Here is a 23965-nt window from a genome sequence, read left to right on the forward strand (position 1 = left end):
CAGGTTTCTGAGATCCTTATTTTGAATATCCCTTGGGTTAGTTGCACTGATTAATCCTATAACAGTGAAATGCGTGTCTGGATAATATATATAATATATTTTAAAACTACAAAGGGTTAGGGTTAACACTTAATTCATCTATCTTTCTTTTTTTTTTTTATAAATAATTTTACTAAGAATTTTTCATAAGTTTTGGTTTCAGTTTCGATTCAAGCTGATGCACCCAAGTTATATGGATATATTTTTTGTATTTGAAATCACAACTTTATAAGAATCTATAGAAAATTGACTGTATGATAAAATATATGAAATCTGCATAAATTAAATTTATATTTAATCATATTTAGTCATATTTTACAACCAGACTTTTCTGGGCGTTCTTGCTAGCTTAGATAAATACTTTTACAGTTTTAACAAAAGAGCTACAATAATATCCGCTTGTCTCCATTCATGCTGAACATCCACAGAATGCAAACATTACTACATCTGAAAGAGTCCACTATGGAATTTCCACAGGTCCTGATAGTATTGCTTTCAAATGCCACTACCAAGTGTAAATCTAAATACCGTTTTCAAGTTGTGTACGAAATAATGGCATAAAATAAAAACTTAGATAAAACAAGGTTGTATTTATCTCCCTTGATAAAATTAATGGAGCAGGTAATTAGCGTCTGCTCCAATTTCTTAAGCAGCAACTTAACAGGGCAAGGTTAAACGGAACTAATCGGCGGACTTAGATGTGATGTTCACGTCTAAAAATTCACTGGCAATTCAATTAGTAGTTGTTGCCCCTGATAGTAGCCCCCTACACCAAAGTGGCAATGTGCCTTGTTTGGGGTGAAAATGTAATAAAAAAAAAAAATTTTTTAAATTAAAAATGTTTTACATTGCATTTGATTATCTTGAAATTTGCACAGGGAATTTATTTTTGTATTTATTTTTTTTTTTGTAACATGCTTTCACATAAACAAAACATTGCCATTTGGAATGTAGAGGCTAATATCTGGGATCGTAACTAACATGGGTCTAATAAGGGGAGTTAAGCAGCACGATATTTGTTCACATTACATTTAAACTTCTGCAGATTAGTACAGTTAGAGAAGCAGGAAACGGAATTTATAAGTCAGAAAGAGTAAGGATCTCGACCGACTTCAAAGTTTGTTTGTCTCCCCCCCCCCATTGCGGTCCATATTCTCTACTTTGTCTCTAAAGTCGAGCAGTCTGAAGGAAGAAACTATTAGAGTAGAAGGCTTTCTGACATGTAGGGACCTCAACAGTAAAGGGGTGAAATTTTGCTGCCTATTGGATTTGTCAGGAGTATGTGTGTCGAGGGGGCACAAGTGCTATGAGTTCATCAGAACACATTCCATTAAAATACTTGTAAAACAGGCACAGGGATGCGACATTGCAGTGATGGGACAGGGGTTGGAGCTTGACCGACAGTGCTGTACCTATTAGATTTGAGAATCTTTTTGGAACCTGTCTAAGAGTGAGATACTAGTGGTAAATACACCATCTCGGATGTGTCAACAATACTCCGTGCATGAATTGTGGCTTTGTAAAGATATAGGATGCTCTTTGGTGTGAGTAGTGTTCTAGCATGATAAAGAGAGCCCACTTATTAGTATTAGATTGGATTGTGATTGATATAAATGAAGTTTTTCTTACCTCCAAATTTTTGTCAGTTTTTATTCATTTTAATATTTTTAAAGGATGCAAAATTAATCCGATCTCCATTTTTTTTTTTTTTTTTTTTTTTTTTTTTTTTTTTTTTTAAGGGAAGGAATGTGCTTAGATTGTCTGTTGTGGTTTAGCATAATAAAAGAATTATTTTTTTACTCGGGATATCTTTTTCAGACATAGTTGATTAAAAAACGGTGTTTGAAACGGCTTTATTTTTGTTTAAACACCATATATATGTCTTTTTATTATACAAACATTGATTGCATATGTGCATACATGTTTCAGTGGAATCCTAATTCAAAGAGATTACTTCATCAGACCCAAAAAAAGGGCCGATATGGAAAGGAGAGTTCAGGTTAAATTCGTTTTTTATAAAATATATTCGGGTGTGGAAATCTGATAGTGATTTGAAGGCAAAACTATACAAAAACTCGTTTAAATAAAATTCAAGATGGATGACAAACGTATCTTGATAGGAACATTAAATAAAAACAAATATTTGTTTTTCCTAAGGTTTGAAATATTTTTATGCAATAACAATTCGGTAAAACAAAAGATTTTGTCTGTCCAGATAATAAATTATAATTTAATTGTGAACGTTTATGAAATTGAAAGCTCGTTCATCCATGAGTTTCACTCAGTAATACCCTGCGGTGGATAACGGTAACCGCCAGATTATACCGAGCAAATGGAAGTCAATAAAAAAAAAAAAAATGAACAAAAAACAAAACAAACAACCTACCGTAATAATTTAAATTTTACTGTGTTATTTTTATAGCAACCGTGTTTTTTTTCTGTTTTTTTTTTTTTTTTTTTTTTTTTTTTTTTTTAGGGGGAGGGTATAAAAATTTTGTTTCTTTGAATTAGTAAACAAATATATATATATATATATATATATATATATTTTTTTTTTGTGTATAGAAAGTTATTTTGGTATTTTTATGAACTACCCCAGTGTAGTATAGACACCCTCAACCTCCCCATAAGAACGGCTTTCGAGGTTGAGGGTGTTTATTCTGAAAACCGTTCTTAACATGGCGAGGTTGGGGGTGTTTATACTTGAATTATTCATTTACCTTTCTTGTTGCTTGAATAAGCACAATGATACTCTGCCCTTTCTTTTCTTTTCCTTATAAACTTTTTCCTTTTCTTTTCTTCCAATTTTTTACCGTCTGCTTGGTCGAGTCTCTTTTTACTCACTGTATAATCCGGTGGTTTCTGTTCGCCGGGCGTTGCTGAGCAAAGACTCGGGGGGGGGGGGGAGGACAAGCTTTAAATTGCAGAAGTACCGCAATTTTTATGTGCACCTGTCGATGCCATTTTTTTTTTTTTTTTTTTTTTTTTAACAATTTGTTAGTAATAAAATATTGACTAGAAATTCCATTAAAACTTGTTTCTTTTTTTGTGAAAAAATGTTCAAGGTTTATTTTTTGTGCCAAATAAAATTCTGTTTGGTGCTAGAAAAAAAAAACAAAAAAACTATTAAAACATTAATTTAACATTACATTCTGAATACTTTAAACCGAATTTTATTTCAAGACAAGAAAAACAATTTAAACAAATTGTAATGGACAATAAATTTATTTTCACTTTAATGACACAAAATTATTTTATTCATTGTTTTTTCTTTATTTGCTTGTTTATTTAGCGGTAATTCTTTTTTGGCATGCCAGCATGTCAAAAAGTATGCCACGCATCAAATTTTATTCCATAATAAAAACAACTTTCTACAGAAAACAAAACTTATTTTTATATTTTCATCTAGCGAATAAACATAAAATTATATGTGAAAAACTATATTTATTATTTTAAAAATCCAGCAATGGAGCTGAAGTTGATGTTTTCGATTGTAAAACAAAACTAATTTTTTTGATAAATCTGTGTGGTGTACTGTTGAATTATTTTTTCTAAAGAATAAAATTGAATAAAGTTTATTTTTACAAAAATGTTTATACATTTATCTAGCGAATAAATAGAAAAATATATATGAAAAAAAAAAAAAACGTTTATTATTTAAAAAAAATCAAAATTATGCGACCGGGATGAAGTTGGCTTTTTTTTTTCTTAAACGAAACTGACTTGGTTTGATAAAATTGTTTGGCATACCACTGAATTTTTTTTTCTAAAGAATAAAAATGAATGATTTATTTTTACAATGATCTTTTATACATTTATCCAGTGAATAAACATAAAGATAGATATAAAAAAAACGTTTATTATTTAAAAAAAATGAAAATTGTGCAATGGGGATGAAGTTGGCTTTTTTTTCTTCAATGCTTGACTTTTTAAAAAATAATAAACATGTTTTGTCATATTTTTATGTTTATTCGCTGAATAAATGTGTAAAGATCATCTTAAAAATGAATTTTATTAATTTTTATTCTTTAGAAAAAATAATTCAGCAGTACGCCACATAGATTTATCAAAAAAGTTAATTTTGTTTTAGAATAGAAAATATTGACTTCAGCCCCGTTGTTGGATTTTAAAAATAATAAACATTGTTTTACATATATAATTTTATGTTTATTTGCTAGATGGAAATGTAAAAATAAGTTTTTTTTTTTTTTTTTTTTTTTTTTTTTTTTTTTTTTTGTGGAAAGTTGTTTTTATGATGGAATGAAATTTGCCGCACTGGCATATTTTTTGGCATCCTAGCGTCCCAAAATAATAGAACTACCCTTTATTTAGTTACTATAGCCGTTTGGGCTTTTTTAAAATTTAAATTGTATGTTGATATTTTTCACAAATAAGTTGAAATGTAGTATCTGTTTTGGCACATCTTTTTGATTCTCACTCGGTGCAGATTTTAGAGTTGATAGAAAAATTAAAAAATTTAGCAAGATACACATGTTAGGATACATCAGCTGAAACATTGTATGAATAGCATTTAAGGTGAGAACAATAGTCTGAATAATCTAAATTATCAGTCCTCATCTAAAAAATTGTGAAGCATAAATTGAAGTGATTGTTATGAAAATAAAAATGGAGGGTGACAAATAATCTTTATAAACGTGCAATATTGGATGCATTTTAGAAATATATACTTTTGTGTTTTTCGTATTCATTCACAAGAGAGCAAATAATGAGAATTTGTCTGTTTTTCATTTCCTTTTCTTTTCCTTTTCTTTTTCATTTCCTTTTCTTTTTCATTTCCTTTTCTTTTTTTATTTCCTTTTCTTTTTTTATTTCCTTTTCTTTTTTTATTTCCTTTTCTTTTTTTATTTTGTCTTTATTTTTTTATCCTTTTTTTACTGTCCACTTTGACAGCTGTATAATATCACAGGTTTTAGTCTCACGTGATGACCAATTTATGCTCACCATTTGTGTTTGTCCTTTGTGTTGGCAGTATTAATTAATCAGACTATAGAAAAAAAGGGAAAGAATTTTTCTACTGATGAAGCCAGAGACCTGCACATACAGAGATGGATAAACAACTACTAATACTCATTGTTACCTCCAAGACTTACATTTTTAATCCTGACGATGAATGTTAATTCCACTTTTTGCCAGGGTTTTTAATTAATGGGCTTGCTTTTAAACATTTTGGATGGACCATCTGTTGCTCAGGTAAGATAACTCTTTCACTAGCCAGCTAGCAATATCTGTTTTTCTGGCCGGTTATCCCGTATCTCTCTGACCAGCTGTCATAAGACCTGATTAAATCTTCAGAAAAATTTAAATAAGGTCTTATTGAAAAGAATTTATCAAAGATAAGTCTGTTTTATAACGAAGCCGACATTCAACCCAGTCTTAGAATTGAATTTCTAGATTGCAGAAATTTTACAATACTTATTACAGAATACAATATTTGATTTACATGATTGATGGGGACAACAAACGAATGTTGATGCAGGTTTTAAAAATTTGTTTTTTTATTGAAACTATCTGGTTTTTGTTGTGTTGGATGAGTAATGGGTAGAACTTGTTAAAAGAAAAGTGTAAGAATTGGTAAAGAAAATGTCTCTTTGCATCCAAAGTTTTAGTTGCGGTTTTTAACGATATGAACTGTTTGTGCTGCTCGATTTCTCTCAGAAATATTGCATCACTTTCACTAATTATCAAAGAAATGATATAAATCTGTAAGTTCTTTTTCTAACTGTGGGTAAATAGTAGGGCAGACTGGTTCCAAGCCTTTGTAGGACAACTAATCTAGGAGAACACCTGTGACCAAATTTGTGTTGTGTCACATGCATTTTGTTGAGTTTTATTTAGTGTGGAGAGTGATTAGTCATTTTTATCAGGTAAAAATTTATCACGTATGCCTAAAAAAAAATTATAAGTGGTCACTGGTATGACATGTGGACTTGCTATGGAGGAGCTCTGTCTACATCACTTTCTCTAATCCTCTCCCAATTATGGATTAAATAGTAGGGAGATAAGATTTGATAGCCCATATAAAGAGGAATGATCTTACTTTAAAATATACAAAATGCTTTTTTAATGTTAAAAGTAGTTCATGAATATAAAATGTGTCATGACCCAGGAAACTAAAGAATGTGTGTATATATATATATATATTAGAAAAAGTACCTGTCGTTGACTGGGTTCAAAACCAGCCTACAGAAAATGGACTCTGATTTATGAAAGTATAATAGGTTATGAAAAGGAAGAGTTGTAAAGAGATAGCTTCGAATTTGGGGGTATCAAAACCAAAGCAAAATATGATGAAAGTAAAAATAAAATAGATTTATTTCCCTATTAAATAGAATATTAACTTAAAACTGGACTTAAATATAAGAAATGAGTTGGCCGATATTTTCGTAAACAAAGTAGTGAGCATAGGTTGAATACGAAACTAAAATAACCGTAACGTTGATCTGGCCATATCTTAAATATAAAAATGAAACTCTAAAAAAATAAAAAAAAATAAATTATGTGAAATAAAGAAATATTGAAATCTAATTTAAGAAATCAACGAATAGTATTATTAAAAAATATTAAATGGCTACAGGTTTTTTTTTTTTTTTTTTTCTTTGTGGTAACTTCTTATGACAGGTTTTAAATAATGATACGAAAATTAGGCGATATTTAAATAAGCTCCTGACAAAGATGCGTCCGGGATAAATGTTTTCGCATGTTTTATTTCCTTTAAGGGAAATGTCTTTACATATTGTTCTATTGTTAAAGTGTTTTTTATTCAATAAGTCTAAAAAGAGGCTGGTTATGTGAAAATTTTCAAACGAAATAATATTTGAATTTGTCCGATTAGTCTTGAAACAATTGTAACTAACAATGAAATACACTTTTGGTTGCTATCAGTTCTTTCTCTGAAGTCTTGGTTTTGTTAATACAGTATATGAATGCTCAATTATGAAATATAATTTTGTAGCTTACAATTTAATCATCTCTTTTTGGCTTAGAATTTATTGGTATATGAAGATTTACTGAATTATACAAACCCAGTAAAATTCGGTATATTACAAACAAGTCTATCTATCTATCTATCTATCTATCTATCTATCTATATATATATATTTATATATATATATATATATATATAAAGAAACTTTGTGAGTTTGTTCCCGATGGCCTCGGAAATGGCTAGGCTGATTTTAATTTCACATGTAAGTTCTTGATGTGCCTGGGAGTGTTCTTACAAAGGTTTTGGATCGGAATGCATCAGATAAGTATCGATAATCCAAAAAATCTGATTAATGATGCAAGTTTTAGTGCACTACAAGGGGTCTTTAACTAGAGCAATCAATCGATTTTATTAAAAAATGGACAATTTTACCGTTTTCGATGACAAAAGTATGGGAGGATGGAATATTTGTTGTTTCTCATTCAATCCTGGACAACGTAGGCTCTCCCTGCTAGTTTATATAAAGGTTGACATACTTCTGTGTCTATGAAGGCAATCGATATGTCATCTTTTTAAGACTACACGTAAATACAGGGTGACCATTTACAACGTATCGCACCTAAGTAACACAACTTGAGTAAAAAGAAAAACAATTACATATCACTCTTTGATCAGCCATCTTGAAAAACTCGTGAAAAAAACACAAAATTACTAGGAGTATCCCAAACAGCTGAAGTGAACACGTTTGGAATTGTGAACTTGTTTGTGTATGTTCACTGCACAGGTCGTGTTGTCTCTGTCTGAAGAAGGTACTTGATTTCGACACTGGCTATAATGTTAAATGTGTTGTTTGTCACTGCTGAAACAAAAGAATTTCTCTTTGAAACAAAATTAAAACTTCAATATAAAGTGACAATGTTTTCTGTGTGGCTTACAATCATACTCATGCTTATCTACTGAATGATAAACTTAAAATTAAACCAAACATCTCCTCCAACCAAGCATAGACTTTTGGTTTCGGGCTCCAAAGGCCTTTCTTTGTCTCTCTTAAATCCAGCTGACAATCTGACCTCCTTTGTCACTATTGCTAGAATGTATGTGTGTATGTATATATATATATATATATATTATGAGAACAATGGAAATAGTATTCCGACGAGAATATGAGATAAAAAGAACAAACCAAATCACGTGTACATCAACGTTTCGTGTTTATTGTAAGACTTCTTCTAGATGAATGAAATTAAGAAAATAAAATAATAGTACAATATTTGAAAATATATTTTTGTTGTAATGGAATGTATGACTTTGTTCTATTTCAGAATGAAAAGTCGTTGAAAATTAAAAAAAAAATTGTGAAAGAGTTAATTTTTTTTTTTTTTTTTTTTTTTTTGAAATGTCGTATAACCGTTAATATATTTAAAAAAATATGATGTAATTTATATTCTTTTTGGAATAATTGTGGCCGTTTTAATTCAAATGTGAATGTGTCGCTGAAATGAAATAAGTGTATTTTTGTTATGTAAATTATTGACTGATTATATATATTATTATAAATGGTGTTTTCTATGGTGTGAGAGTTAACCTGTGTCTACAATTAAATTATGTTCTTTTATGGCTATAAATTATAGAAACCTCCACGTTGTTTTGTGCTTGAATTTGTGATGAGCACTGATTCAAGAAGTCTCCATCGCAGTTTATTTTAAATAAATTTAACTATTTTTGCTTGTTTAAAGTCAAAAGTATGATTATGTTGCAATGAATGAGAGAATAATGCATTCAGAGAATTGCTATTTCTTATATCTCTTATGTTTATTGAGCCTTTTCTTTAAACTACATTGGGTTACACTAACGGATGGCAATTTTGGCATGGAACAGAGTATATGCCTGCATTGGAAATTCGTTTGTTTGGGAGATGTTTTGTAATTTCTAATGTTTGTTTTTAATGATCGGAATTTCTAGTTTTAGTGTTGCAAATTATAGCATTATTAGCGTGTGTATGTAAAAGATACCTGGTGTACGATTTTTGCTTATTTATTCTAGAAAATATTTGTATCTTTTTTCTTTGCATTTAATAAAATATGTGGGATATTGCAAGGTTTTCAAAATATTTGTGAGGTATTTGAATTCTTCGAGATATTCTGGACTGCAAATTTTGAATGCACGTAGGAAGAAACCAATTATCCTGTTTTTTTATTATCGTCTGAGTAGAAATGTGTGTACTCATTTTTGTGTAGTTTTGCGGTGAACTTTGATGGATAGTTTTATTTATAATAAGTATGTCTAGAAAAGGTAATAAGTGATTGTTTTCTGTTTCATAAGTGAACTTTATGGAGGGTTTGACTGTGTCTAATTTGTCTTTAATATTTTCTATATGTATGTGTTTTCAGGAAGAAAAATTAAAATGTTGTCAATATATTTAAAATATTTTTTGTTTGGAGGTAATCTATATTTAAAAGAACCAGATTCTAGAACTTCTAAGGAAAGGCAGGCTAATATTCCACTAAGAGTGTTAGCCATAGGAAGACCGCAGTTTTGCTTGTAGAAATTGTTATTAAATTAAAAATGAGTTATGTTAGTTATAAGTCTGATAATTTTTAGGTGTTGAAAGGAAACAGTAAGTTAACGTTTGTTTTGTTGTTAGGTGTGTATGGAATAAATTTAAACATTTTTAATGGGGACAATCTTATATCTAAGCTGTATATAGTTGGTTATATATATATATATATATATATATATTACTGTTTTTTTATCTTGAGTAAGTCTCTAGAGTTCTTTATGTGGAAGGTACTGATAGTGTCCATTAGTGGAGTTAGGGTATTGGATATGGCATGTGCAATTTTGTGTGTTGTACTACTGATGCCAGATATAATGGGGCGCATAGAGATATCCAGTTTGTGAGTTTTGGAGAGGCTAGATAATATATATATGATAGATATCAATTGAACCACACCATATCACTCTAGATTTATCAGCTATTAATCCATGGGCATAAAAATTGATTATTCACGGGAGTCCACCATCTTGAATGAATATAACTTTATAAAATCTAGAGTATATTAAAATCACAGCATGAAACCTTATATTAAAGACATTATTTCAAATCTATCGACCTATTTCTTGTATAGTCTTTTCTCCAGGTTAACTATTTTTCATTGCACATTTTTCTGTATCCATCTACGCACTTCACTAAAAATGCAACATTGTGCATAGTTTGCAGCATGGTATACATTGCTTACATGCAAACAAGACTATTTTCAAAATTTTTTTTTGTATTAAAAAAATAACATTTCTTACTCGACGTTGTCTGGGAGTGCAATATTTTGTTTTGTGTGAGATGTCAGATATCACATGTAACGGATAAAAAAAAAGAAGTGCTGTGCAATAGAAGCAGAAAATCATTTAAGAAAAAATAATTTATGTGCCTGAAATAGGCATTAAAAAGCATTTGCAAGTAAAAAAAAAACAGTTTTGAATAGATGAAATGAAAGCAAAATGTTTGACTTGTGTGAATGGACATTTTCATTTAAATAGCAGCAGAATATCAAATCCTTTTATCCTTTGTACATACGTGCCGTTTTCTTTTTTCTTTTTTTTTTAGCATCACTTCTCATGTGTGTCGTTGATTTATTAACTAAAGGTGAATAAAATTCATGCACATGATAATTTTATGTATTAGATTTCAAAGCTGTTCTTGATTTAAAAAAATATATATATTTTTAATTTCTGGTAGTGATCTATTAAGCGATGATTAAACTTTTTCATTGAAGCAGATTGTTTTCGACAAGAAATATAAATATGAACAGCAAAAAAAAAGAAAAAAAAAAAGAAAGAGTAATGGTAATAAATGATTTTTGCACTTAAAAAAAAAAAAAAAAAAGGGAAAAGACGCCGACCCGGATTTTTATTTGTTTGTAGCTGCGACGGTACTCATGTTACAAAGTTTTCAATTCATAGAAATCTAAGTTCATCTACAACTATATTAATCTGATTCTTCTAAAAGTAAAAACCTTATTTTTTAATTTTCCTACCAAATCAATATAAGATAGTGAGTAAGTCAATTTTATTTGGGGGTGGGGGGGGGGGAGGAGACTACTCTTGCTTCGGAGTACTGTTCCCACTCAATGTAAGAATTTTCTTCACAAAGTAATGCATAATGAGGCTATAAGACAAATCATTCACAGTGACAAGAAGTCCAGGTCAACTGGAAACAATGCTAAGATAAGCGGAGAGCACGTATAGCACCTGGAATTCCCAAATAGTCAGCCATTTTAGTACTGACCAGACTCAACGTTGCTTTGGTGATCTTATAGGAACCCGTGTTAACATGATGATGCCGTATATATAGCTATTACTAGTACTGATAATAATACACTTATGGGCTGAAGTTATTGGGATGGTCCTAAGTATTACTCTGACATCTATCTTGGGGTAAACCTCTAATTTGGGAGTTTTGGGGAGTGTAGAGATACATCTCAGTTGCTATGACTCCCATGTCCACTTTAACCTTGAATGACAGTACCTGCCAGGAGTCCATCGACTGGTTAAATATAATCTATCGTTTTACAGTCTTACTAGCCTATAATTATGTTGGTCCGCCATGAGCATTACTCCTATCTAATAATACCTCAACTAGCATTTATGAAGATCAGACTTATATAATTATGTCTGGCCAAAATAACCTAGAATTTTTCTCCATCTTTAGCTACTTCATCCAAGATAATGATGCGGGGAAGAGGGTGACTTTATTTCGACCTAAATAATTTGTGGGATTTTTAAATATGGAACACTTATCTATTTCTATAAATAAAACGGATGTATGTGTGTGTGTGTCTGTAAATATTTAACCGATAAACTCTAAACTACTGGTCATATAACACTGAAATTAACAGGAAATAGTAATCATACAGTAAGGATAATTTATGAGTAAAATCTTTGATGGATGAATAACATGTACAGAAATATGTCGGCAAGTTAAAATGCAAAATGTTTATTTCAATTTGTCAAAGTATTTCTATTACTTTTGCGCGTGTGCAAATCCATTCATAGCTTGAAGTGGTTTAATTTTCTATCTTTCTAATCTATCTGTCTATAGCTCAAATGGCAAGGAATGCGGTTGGAGTACTGTTTTGGTTTCGATTCTAGCTGATGGTACCCAAGTCTTTTTTTTTTAACTTTTGAATTGAAATCGCTACTATATATTAGGTACAATATAATATACAGTAGAGAATTGGCTCTGTGATAATAAATACAAACTCTGCATAAATTAAAATATATTTAAGCATATTTTACGACTTGACAAGGTTGGTAATCCCCCCCTCCGCTAGTGTATATATATATATATATATATATATATATATATTAATTACATAATCAGAAATTAAATCTACCACACTTTTTGTTTTCTAAATAAAGTTGGAACAACTTACATTTTATCAAGTTAAAAAAATAGTTCCAATGTAAATAATTGTAATAAAATAAATTTCAGAAATTTAGGTTCATTTGATGAAATATTTAAAATTTGTTCTGTATATATTGAGATGAATTTTTTTTAAAGTGGACAATATAGGAAGATGTGTGCAAAACAAGAAACTTTGAAATAAAATTTTTAAAAAATGTCCGCAATGAAATAATGGATGAGATTTCTTGTTAGATGTAGAACAGTTGAGGTGGCAGGTTCAGTTTGAGAGGAAAGACCAAGAAAAATGTTTTTTTGTCACATTATGAATATTGCAGAGATTTGTTTTAGAATTTATTTATATATATATATATATATATATATAATTTTTTTTTTTTTTTTTTTTACTTAAAATAAATATTTTGACATACTTGATATTTTAATTTGAAAACTTAGCATCCTCTACTACTTTTAAGGTATATCATTGTAATCTTTTTTAGAAGATCCCCGTCAATAATGCAAAAATAGGAATTCTGAAAAAAAAAAAAAATAAAAAATAACCCCAGCACTTTTATGAATGAAAATAAACTAATAGATATAATTTAATGAACTCTTCATGAATATAAACAGCGAACGTCAGGTATGATAATAAACCTTGGAAATTCAAAATTTCAAACTACACTTAAACCTTCCGAGACTAACTTACTGTCACTATCTACTATGGTGCTTGACAAAACGTTACCAGTTCACTTCCTCCCACACCGTAGAATAATACATCATCAGGTTAACGGCAGGGTTTTAGGGTTAGTTAGGATCCTTACACACAAATAATCGAATCTCACTGGAGAGCACAAGTATCTTTGATAGTGTCTTTACAGTTTTACAATTGGTAAGTAGCACCCGCAAGCGCGCGCTACTTACCAATTGTAAAACTGTAATTTTACATTTACTGTCTTTGTTTAGAACTATTAGATTGTCTTTTTTAATTTTAAATTTTGGTTAATTTTCGTAATTTAATTACAATGTTTTTGACTTTGAAAAAAAAAAGTCGGTTATTGTTTACGTAAAAAAAATATTCTGTATTAATATAATAACTAGTGCGTCGAGTTTGTATTAATTGCATCACTTTGATTTGATGTATTTGAAATGTGTTTACTCGGATATAGACTTTTAATATGTGCGTGTGTCATTTTTGTCTTGGTCTCAAATATCAATCGATGTTTATCTTTGACAATTCATTTTGTGGCTGAATGTTATGCTTTTTATCTTGTCATACGGCCGATATAAAGTTACGTGTAGATATGTCGAGGGTGATTCTTATCAGATGTTGCCCGGGAGATTTACTTAATTGTTGATCAGGGATATTTTGTAATTTTTGCCAATAAAACATCGTTCTCCAGCTTTATTCGTTACTAAGTTCATATGCATATCAAAACATTAAAAATTAACAGTTAAACGTATGTTTATTTGCGTATGTGTAGAGGATGCAAATTAAGTTGACTTACGCCTGCCAAGTTCCAATTTTTTTCAATTTTTATCCCTTAGCAGCTATTTTTCCAACTAAAGACCAAATCAGATTTGTTCCATAGGTCTGAATCCCCTATATATAGTTTCAAATCTGTAGACCAACAATTGATAATAGTTTGGTAGAGACCGTTCTGCATACACAAACAAGGTCACTTATATATATATATATATATATATATATATATATATATTACTAGTACGATTCTTGATGCTGCCCAGGGGTTGGAGAGGAGAATAGTGTCTAAAGCAAGATAAGTATAACGGAATGGTAGATATCTTATTGTCATAATAATCATTACTTGAAAAATATATATAGATTGTCATAATAATTATTACTTGAAAAATATATATAGATTCTCATAATAATCATTACTTGAAAAATATATATAGATTCTCATAATAATCATTACTTGAAAAATATATATAGATTCTCATAATAATCATTACTTGAAAAATATATATAGATTCTCATAATAATCATTACTTGAAAAATATATATAGATTCTCATAATAATCATTACTTGAAAAATATATATAGATTCTCATAATAATCATTACTTGAAAAATATATTTTTGGGAAAAATATCTTGTTTTATTGAAATCCTTTGAGATGAGTAATTTGTATATTTATTTGCGGACTGTTATCCTCATCTTCATAACTTTGTTTTCACCATGTTTCGGCCAACTATTCCTCTGGCTGTCTTCAGATGGTTAACCGCAACCAAAAATCCAACCTTGATCACCCTTTGGAGCCTGTGGTGTAGTGGATAAAGGGATTGAATTTTACCAAGTGTTCAATCCTTGCAGTAGGACGAAGAATACGAATAACCACTGCTCATCTAAAAAAGAAAATCAGAAATTAATTCAAACCTGTTCATGACTCATACTAATGACAATGACAAATCTAATTCAATTTTTTTCAAATCAAATTCAAATTTTTTTTTATTTATTTGCAGATCGTTATTCTCATCTTCGTAGTTTTGTTTTACCATGTTTCGGCCAACTATTCCTCTCACCTTCTTTAGGTGGTTAACCACGAGGGGATAAGAAGGTTGAGTTTTAACTTTATCCTCAGTAATTACTGCCTTTCATAGTTGTTGTCTCCTTCTGGAGGTTGGAGGTTCGATCCTCTGTGCAGGTGACACTCAAAAATATAATTTCGAATTACTTAGGACTTCTAACCAGTTATGGCTGACGGAACAAGAGCAAGCTACCCCCATGGATTAAATAAAGAGTTCCATTCAAAATTCTATGCAGTTTGCAGAGTGATAAGGTGCACCTGAAGAAGGTCAGAGGTTACATCGACCAAAACATTGTTAAAATAACACTCAAGATGAGAACAGTAGTCCGAAGAATCTAAACAGGAATGTTAAGTCTTATTTAAAAAAAAAAAAATCCTGCACAAGTTAAATATCGTTTACAGAATTAAGGCATTTAAAGTTTTCACCTGAAGAAAAAGACTGCTGGCAGCTATAAAACGTTTTGTTTGTATCGATTTTAAAGCTTAAAAATCCAAATAAAAATGTTTAAACCATTATATTTTTTAAAATACATTCTTTGAGATATTTTGCTTGATTTTATTTTTATTTTAGGAAAGGAAAATTTTTTTTTTTTTAAATTTGTTTTCTTACGTTCTAATATATTTCATTATTTTATGAACCTAACCAATAATTTGCCCCTAGTTACCCACGATAGAATCGAAGGAAAATTTTGGTACTTTTTGATTTTTATGAAAAATTAAGCCTGTATTGAAATTTGTTAAATGTTCTGTTAACATACTGATTTCTATAACACATGAAAATTAACACGCACATCTCTCTCTCATATATATATATATATATATATATATATATATATATATATATATAGATATGTGTGTGTGCAGTAACTTTTTTTTTAATCTTGTTTCTGCAAACTCCATTTCCTTTTAGCAACATTTTTTTCTTACTAAATCTTTTTCCATTCCAAGGAGAAAAACAAACTTTCCAGCTGTTTTTGGAGAATCAAACATTTGTCTGAGTTATTTTGTGGGCTACCATTATTCAATGAAACCTGTGTAAGATGTACTTTATAAAAACTATAAAATATCATGAGTGTGAATTCAATACATCTTCTAGTTTTGGAATGTTGATTTATATATATATATATATATATATATAAAAAAAAAGAAAACAAGATAATTTTTTGCCCATGCTTATTTTGAATGAGAAAGATATCTGGCTGGTGAAGGGTAGTGTTGACAGCTAGGTCTTCCTCTTTGCCAACCGAGTTCTGTCTTCTCTTTCATAGACTGATCCACCTACGAGAAATCATAGTTTTACTTAATTTTCCGCCTATACTATGTTTCAATATCAACTCACGCCTTTGAAAGACTTCCGCGTTCATTTTCAAACTCAAAAACTGACCTCACGTCTCCTGAGTCGATATTTAACGGAGAAATTGATTCAACTTTGATATTTAAGTTGCAGTTGCTGATGTAAGAGAAAAACATGGAAAACAGTATTTATCTCTCGCATGCACGCACACACATACACACATGCATACATGTATATACATGTATCAAAATAATAACCCTAACTCATCCCAGCACGGATAAAATTCCCAGACCAGTTTTGCATCACTTTTAGGAATAATAAAACAAAGATATGATGCTACAAAACCTTGTGTAGAATTCTTATTCCAATTTTAATCAAAATCCATTGTATGATTTTGATTCTAGAGAATGTCTAAAATTTAAAGGTCTTAAAAAGAAATTGAAATTTGGAATCTTGCTTAATTGTAGTCTAATGATTATGGATCAAAGATTTTTGAATCCAAATATATTAATCAAAATCCATTGTATGATATGATTTCTGGCTAAATCCTAAATTGCACCATTTCTGCAAGATGAAACCCAACCGGCACCACAGCCACTCTTAAAAGAATTGCTCACATTCTTTGACTCTTGGGAAGAATTTATCCATAAGTTGGTAGTCCCACTCACCCCCTCTCTTTGGAGGAAGCACAGAGGTGGCCAACTGAAAACTTGGATTAAAACAATAAAAACAAACTTTGTGGTTGACCCCTGTATTTTTTGTGTTTGTACTGGAACTGGAATGACTAAACTATGCAGGGAACTCGGCTTCCAATCTGTGTGGATGGACTCCCCATAAAGCGGGATGCAAAGAGCTCATATGAAGTGTGTGGATGCTGTTACAGGTTTATATCGATGAGCCGTATTATCATTCTGGTGAAACTATCTTGTAAGTTCTTATCCCAATTATATCTTTGATATTTATGACAAATTGAGATGCATTTTTTTTATTGAGTTTAAACTTATAACAACACAATTTTTTCTTTATTAAATGGATAGGATCTATAAAAGTGAATATAAGTTTGTGTAATCTGAATTAGATTTAGGATTTTCAAAAAAAACTTCTGCATCATTCATTCATTTTGAATAAATCAGATGATTATTGACATTTGTTTCCCCAAGATCTTTCTAGTTAGAATTCTTTCTAGAATTGAATGAATGGCTCTGGTCTTAGGGTGACTCCATGTTTTGACAAGCTTCTGGGTCTGACATTTACTCCTAATCTGAAATGAAACCTGTACATCAAATCTGTTGCCAAGGTTGCTGGAAAAATTGTGGGATCATTCACTGCCGATGCAATTCTCTACCTGTATAAGAGCTAAGTACATCCAATGATGAAGTACTGTTGCCACATCTGATCAGGAGCTGCTAGACAATCTTATCTTGCCTTGACAGAGTTCAAAATAGACTTTGTGGCCCAGTGGGGAATACACTTTTCTCTTCCCTGCAACCTTTTTCTCACAGAAAAGATGTTGTGAGTTTGTCTCTGCTTTATCATTATTTTCATGGCAAGTGCTCATCTGAGCTCCAATCTATGGACCCTCCCCTTGTTAAATTTTCATGAATAACACTCGTCTAGCTGAAACAACTATCAATAATTTCCCCATTCTTTATCTGTGCCTAAACTTAAACGTAGATTCCATGACAAAGCTTCTTTCTTAGAACTGCACGCCTATGGAACTCTCTTCTGTTTGCCTATTTTCCAGCTGACTATAATTTGGTCGTCTTCAAGTCCAATGTAAACAAGTTTTTGATGAGGCGTTCCCCTTAAGTAATTCAATTTACCAAATTTCCACTACTAACGATTGCTATGATATTGTCCTACTGACTACTGTACGCTCATTAACCCCTTATCCTAGAGTGATAAGTAGTGACTCCTTTGTAAAAAAAGAAAGAAAAAAGACATTACTGGGAGGAATCGCATGAAGGTTGCCAACATCCATAAAGTGTTTTTGTGAAATGAACTGGATTTGAACTTGGCACATCCAGATTGTTGGTCTGTGTCATTAACTACTTAGCCACAGTCACCTCTCTTTTGCTATTGCTTCATTTAGCGTATCTTTTCCATATTGGACATGAATTGCACGTTTCGTACAAACTGATTTTACAAGAAATCCTATCTTTTACATTGGTTTCGATGTGTCTTTGGTTGGTTATAATCAATAAATATAATAGACAAATGCCTAACAAGTGTTTCTGTTTGAAAATATACCAGATTTCATCTCCCTTTTCCCTTGCTTTATATATATATATATATATATATATATATATAATACGTATTATATACGTTTGAAACCAAAAACAACGCATTATTACAAACTAAACATTTAATTTGATTGAAAATTATGTTGAAATTCATAAATATATTTCGAGACAAACGATTATCATCAGTATGTTTTTCTTTGCAATGTTGTTGCTGGGGCAGATAATCAGAAAGTAGAAGTCCGTTTGTTGTTTTTACGGTAGTTTTCTTTAAATCTCGGAATGGTGCGTTCGGTCATGCAGAATTCTCGTTAAGATTTCTTGTTCCTTAGAAGCGCAGGTTGAGTTTGAATAAAATAAATACGTATTATATACGTTTATATATATATATATATATATATATATATATATATATAATACGTTTGAAACCAAAAACAACGCATTATTACAAAATAAACATTTAATTTGTTTGAAAATTATGTTGAAATTCATAAATATATTTCGAAATAATTTATATATTTTTTGATAAAGGAGTCACCACTTATCAATACCCGAAGCCACTTGAGGATAAGGGTTATTGAGTGTAAAGTAGTCAATGGGACAATATCGTAGTAATCGTTAGTAGTGGAAAACAGAACATATCGTTGAAACCAAATATTTTTTAAAAGTGTAAATACTATTTCTGGTTTTCAACCTGGAGAAAGAGATGATGGCTGAGGTGAAAGGGCATGAGAATAATAAAATGCTGAGAAGACATTATGAAAGTTCCAGAAAAATCCAACATCCATTGTTTGCAAGAACTCCATGATAAACGAATGCTACGAAAACGCAAATCGAATTAAGCTGAGAATATTGGAAATCTAGAGAGACTTGTTGTTACTGAAGAGTACACCCCTGCTTTTCTTTTTCTAGTAAGTAATCACTACTAATGACTTGCAAGGAATTATAGTGATTAAGAAATCAAAACCGTGAAGGGGAACAGTTCTTTGATCGAAAGTCAGGATCGTAAGCTAACTAAAAACGAAGTTGCAAACATACACTCGAATATCGAAGAACACAAATTAGTATCAAAAGTTGGCAAAAAATTCCAACCATGTTTGTAAACCAAATCACAACTCCATTCTTTAATAACAAAGTTATCATTGAACAATCTCTGCAAAAGGGAACGGAAGGCAACAGTTTGACATCTTTAAAAAAATTTTGTTATGTCATTGATTTTTTAATTTAATTCAAAATTTTTTTTGATCTAACATTTTCTTTGACACAGAAATAAATGGTATCAATTCTGTTTATTACTATTGTTACATACAGATGGGATCATCATCATATTGAATAAATCCAAAGATTCTATTGTTGGCACTGGTTTCTCTGATATTTTGCTAATCAGGATTCTTTGTAAAAAGGCATCGGGGATTACGAAAGGGATCACGTGAAGGTTGCCAATATCATTAGTGAAAGTGATTTTTGTGAAATGAACTGGATTCGAACTTGGGACAGCCTGGTTGTCAGTTTGTGTCGTTAACTGCTAGACCACCGTCACCTCCCTGCTGTGGGGGATGAGGATTTGGAATCAGCAAATTCATTTCTTTAGGAGTTTGAGTGAAAAAAAATTTGTCATACTCAAAGTAATACGTGATGAAAAAAAATGCCATAAAAAATTTTTTTTCATTAAAAACAAAGCATATTTTTTAATCACCTAATAATGGAAAGATTTTGATATTTTTTTGTTTTTAATCATATCTTTTATGTTATCTACTTCCAGTTGAATTATTTAGATTTTGTCCATGAAAAGAGAAAATAAAAAACGGAATTCCAGAGCCTTGAAAATACACCCATCCTCTTTAGAAACGAAATGCTGTCAATAATACATTGTGTACATATAACTGTTCACTAGTTTTTATTTTTATATGTAAGGTTGATCTGACCTTTTTATCATTTCAGAGGTCAGAATTGAGTGTTTGAGTTGGACACTCTACAGGCATCTTTAGGATTGTTTGATTGTTTTTAAGGGCAGGGTGAAACAATGAAAATTTAAATAAAAAATTCAGTTTTTTTTTTTGGTTTGCAGTTTAAGTTAAATATGTTATTTCAAACTATGTATATTTATAATTTTTCAGGGAAAATATTGAGCTTTTATTTTCTCTTTAACAAGACGAAAGTCTTTAAGATAGAATAGATACTATACTACCTACCTCCATTAAAAGATATTCCGATTAAATTAAGGCTTTTGTTTTTTTCCTTGTTTCTTTTTTGTTTCTTTTTTCCTTTGTTTCATATTTTTGTTTCTTTTTTTGTTTCTTAGTTTCTTTTTTGTTTCTTAGTTTCTTTTTTGTTTCTTAGTTTCTTTTTTGTTTCTTAGTTTCTTTTGTTTCTTTTTTTGTTTCTTTGTTTCTTTTTTGTTTCTTTTTTGTTTCTTTTTTCTTTGTTTCTTTATTTCTTGTTTCTTTTTTGTTTCTTTTTTCTTTTTTTTCTTTGTTTTCTTTTTTTTCTTTGTTTTCTTTTTTTTCTTTGTTTTCTTTGTTTCTTTTTTTTCTTTGTTTTTTTTTTCTTTGCTTTTTTTTTCTTTGCTTCTTTTTTTTTCTTTGCGTTTTTTTTTTCTTTTTTTCTTTTCATTCATTTAAAACTGCCCCATCACAGAACCATTTTTATTGCTACTTAACCAAAAAGTTGAAAGACCTCAGAAATCGCTGGGCAGTTCATTTCTATCCAAATTTATTTGGGAGTTATTAGTAACTACTTAACATTTTAATCTGCTTTTTTCAAATAAGTAATTTTTAATAGAAACATTAATGGATGAAATTATATCGTACACACGCACACACACATATATATATACATATATATACGTATAGCGTAATGGTTAGAAGCTCCGACAATCGTTTGGGCGATCAGGTTTCGATCCTGGCTTGAGGTAGTTGCTTGTCTAGCAGCACTGATGAGCTGTGAAACAGCGAAACAATACTGTATGTGGAGATATATATATATATATATTTGTAAATAAAAAACGTCAAAACCTGAAAATAAATAGGGTTACCCATTATGTGAATGTGGTATTGTGGTGACTGAAATTAGTAAAGAGAATAGACAAAAAGGATGACACAGTTCCCATTCCACCGTACCTCACCGATTTTGACATGACACATTCGTTGTGTAATTTTATCATTTGTGTGTGTGTGTGTGTGTGTGGAATTCATTTTTGTAAAACTTATGAATTATTAAATTTGTCTTTTGGATGAGATCATAGTGTAGTATCTGTATTCACATCTCTGCCACATTTGAAGTTTTACTAATGCCGGAAGTTTTCATGGAAATTATCTCCCTTGAAAATGAAAATTTTAATTTTATAATTGTACTCTCATTAAAACAATTGCATATATAGAAAATTTGGCAATACAAATTAGAAATGAATATTCCAGAATATTTATTAGAAACTTAAAAATAAATTTGCAAATGAGCAATATTGAGATTGGACATTTTGGAGATTATTTTATATACAGCATTTCAAAATCTTGCATTATTAGATCAAAACCAGTTAGACTTCTTCAATTCTAAGTTTGGGTAGATGGAAAAACTTTCATATCTATTCATTTATATATGTTTTAATTATTTTTTTTTATCTTTTTAGAAGAACTTTATGTAAGCTTTATGATAGTGCACTGTTTGAGAGTTAGCTCCCTTACATTGATGCCTCCTATTTTTGATGTGCAAGATATATAAATAAAATCTACCCTTATATAAAAGTGTGTGAGTTCATTCCCTATAGACTCCACAGCATCTGGGCCGATTTGTATGAAATTTCACACAAACGTACTTTATGTATCTGACAGTGTTGTTAGATAGGTTTTATATCGGAATGTCTTCAATAAATATGGATAATTAAAAAAATCCAATGAAAGAAGGAAAAGGCGATTTTGTTAACTTACACCGCCTAACTTCGCAAGTGCATGTGGAAAGTTTTATTACCACACAGGCAGATAGACCCTATTAAACAAAATTCAGCATATAAAATCAACAGTACGCTCTTTGATATGATGGGCATGTTCAAAATGAATATTTTTGTTTAAAGCGCAGTTGAACTATGATACTTGACTTTATCATTTTAAACTTCAATTCAAACTATTATTGCTGCACAAGCAGGAAGGCCAGGCATATGAAATTAGCAGTAAGTTTTTTGATATGATAGAGGTGTGTTCGAAATGAATGTTTCTGTGTAGAGCACAATTGAACCATGATACTTGACTTTTGCATTTTAAACTTTAATGCAAGACATTATATATAACAAAATTTCATAAAATCAACAGTAAGTTCTCTACAGTGCAATGTAGACTACAATATATTGTGGACTAAGTTACTGCGAGGAGGCATGTGAAGCTTCTTCCAAGTGCACCATGATGGGTCCACAATAGGCAATCAATCGATTCGATTTAAAAATGGGCTATTACATCGATTTCAATGACAATAAAAATATAGGAGTGTGAAACATTGATCATCATTCAATTCCGGATATCCCTGCTAGTATATATATATATATATATATATATATATATATATATATATATATATATATATATATATATATAATTACCAATTAAAATAAATAAAAAATTATAGACATATTCATTGCTCATTTCACAACAGAACAAATAATTTTTGAATAAATGTAAACTGTACACAAATAGATTTGAATTGTATTAATAATTTTGTATTTGATTTTAACACTGGTATTCATTAAAACCTATTTCCTTTAATTGTTGACCTTTCATGGGTCACGCTACTTGAATAATTTTCAAATAATTATGCTGTCACTTTATCTCTTTTCTTTCTTTCTTTCTAGGTAAGTACCAAATTTTCCTCATCTGAAATCAGGTAGGTTGTTTTTATTTTTTATTTATGTATAAAACATGTACTAATTTGCTTGATCTGTTAAATAAAAGATTAAAACATTTGTGAAAAACTTGTTTTTAATTACTGCACTTAAAGAATATTAAAGTTCTCATGTTTTATTAAATTTATACCAAGATGAAATGCCTTAAACGATGTGTCAAAAATTTGATACATTTTCTTTTTTTTTTTTTTTAACTCTCGTCCACACCTAGCAAGGCATATCACCATTTGGACTCTAAGGGGCTACTATTTGGGCCTATGCATAGGAAAGATTAACAAAATGTTGGTTTACATTACATTTAAACTTTTGCATATCTGTACAGTCAGGGAAGTTGGTAGCAGGAAGAGAATTCCAAAGTCTAGCTGTTCGAGGGAAGACACTATTAGACTAGAAAACTTCCTGGCATTTGGAGACGTCAATATTGAAGGGGTGAGATTTTGTTGCTAAGCAGGTTTGTCGGGGATATGTATGTCGAGGGGGGGCACAAGTGCAACGAGTTTATCAGAACACATTCCATTAAAATACTTGTAAAACAGTCAAGAGACGCAACATTGTGGCAATGGGACAGGGGTTGGAGCTTTAACCAACGGACGTGCATTGGCAAAATGAAATGTA

General features: G+C 30.3%; 1 protein-coding gene across 28 annotated transcripts in view; it reads left to right on the top strand.

The window, feature by feature from the left end:
* Positions 1-23965, top strand: part of LOC145243857 (oxidation resistance protein 1-like) — an 886868-nt gene that overhangs the window by 46117 nt on the left and 816786 nt on the right. Inside the window, exon 1 of one of the 28 annotated variants that reach the window (XM_080106926.1) lies at positions 4937-5250. The exons of 26 other annotated variants lie outside the window; for them this stretch is intronic. In XM_080106926.1, the coding sequence (XP_079963052.1) occupies positions 5231-5250 (20 nt within the window). In that variant the 5' untranslated portion in view covers positions 4937-5230. Of the gene's footprint in view, positions 1-4936; positions 5251-23965 lie in introns of those variants that run through there. One more of the 28 variants, XM_080106905.1, reaches the window with a different exon arrangement.

Source organism: Euprymna scolopes, chromosome 22 (assembly GCF_053919585.1).
Source record: "Euprymna scolopes isolate OS-2025 chromosome 22, ASM5391958v1, whole genome shotgun sequence".
Taxonomy (NCBI): Eukaryota; Metazoa; Mollusca; class Cephalopoda; order Sepiida; family Sepiolidae; genus Euprymna; species Euprymna scolopes.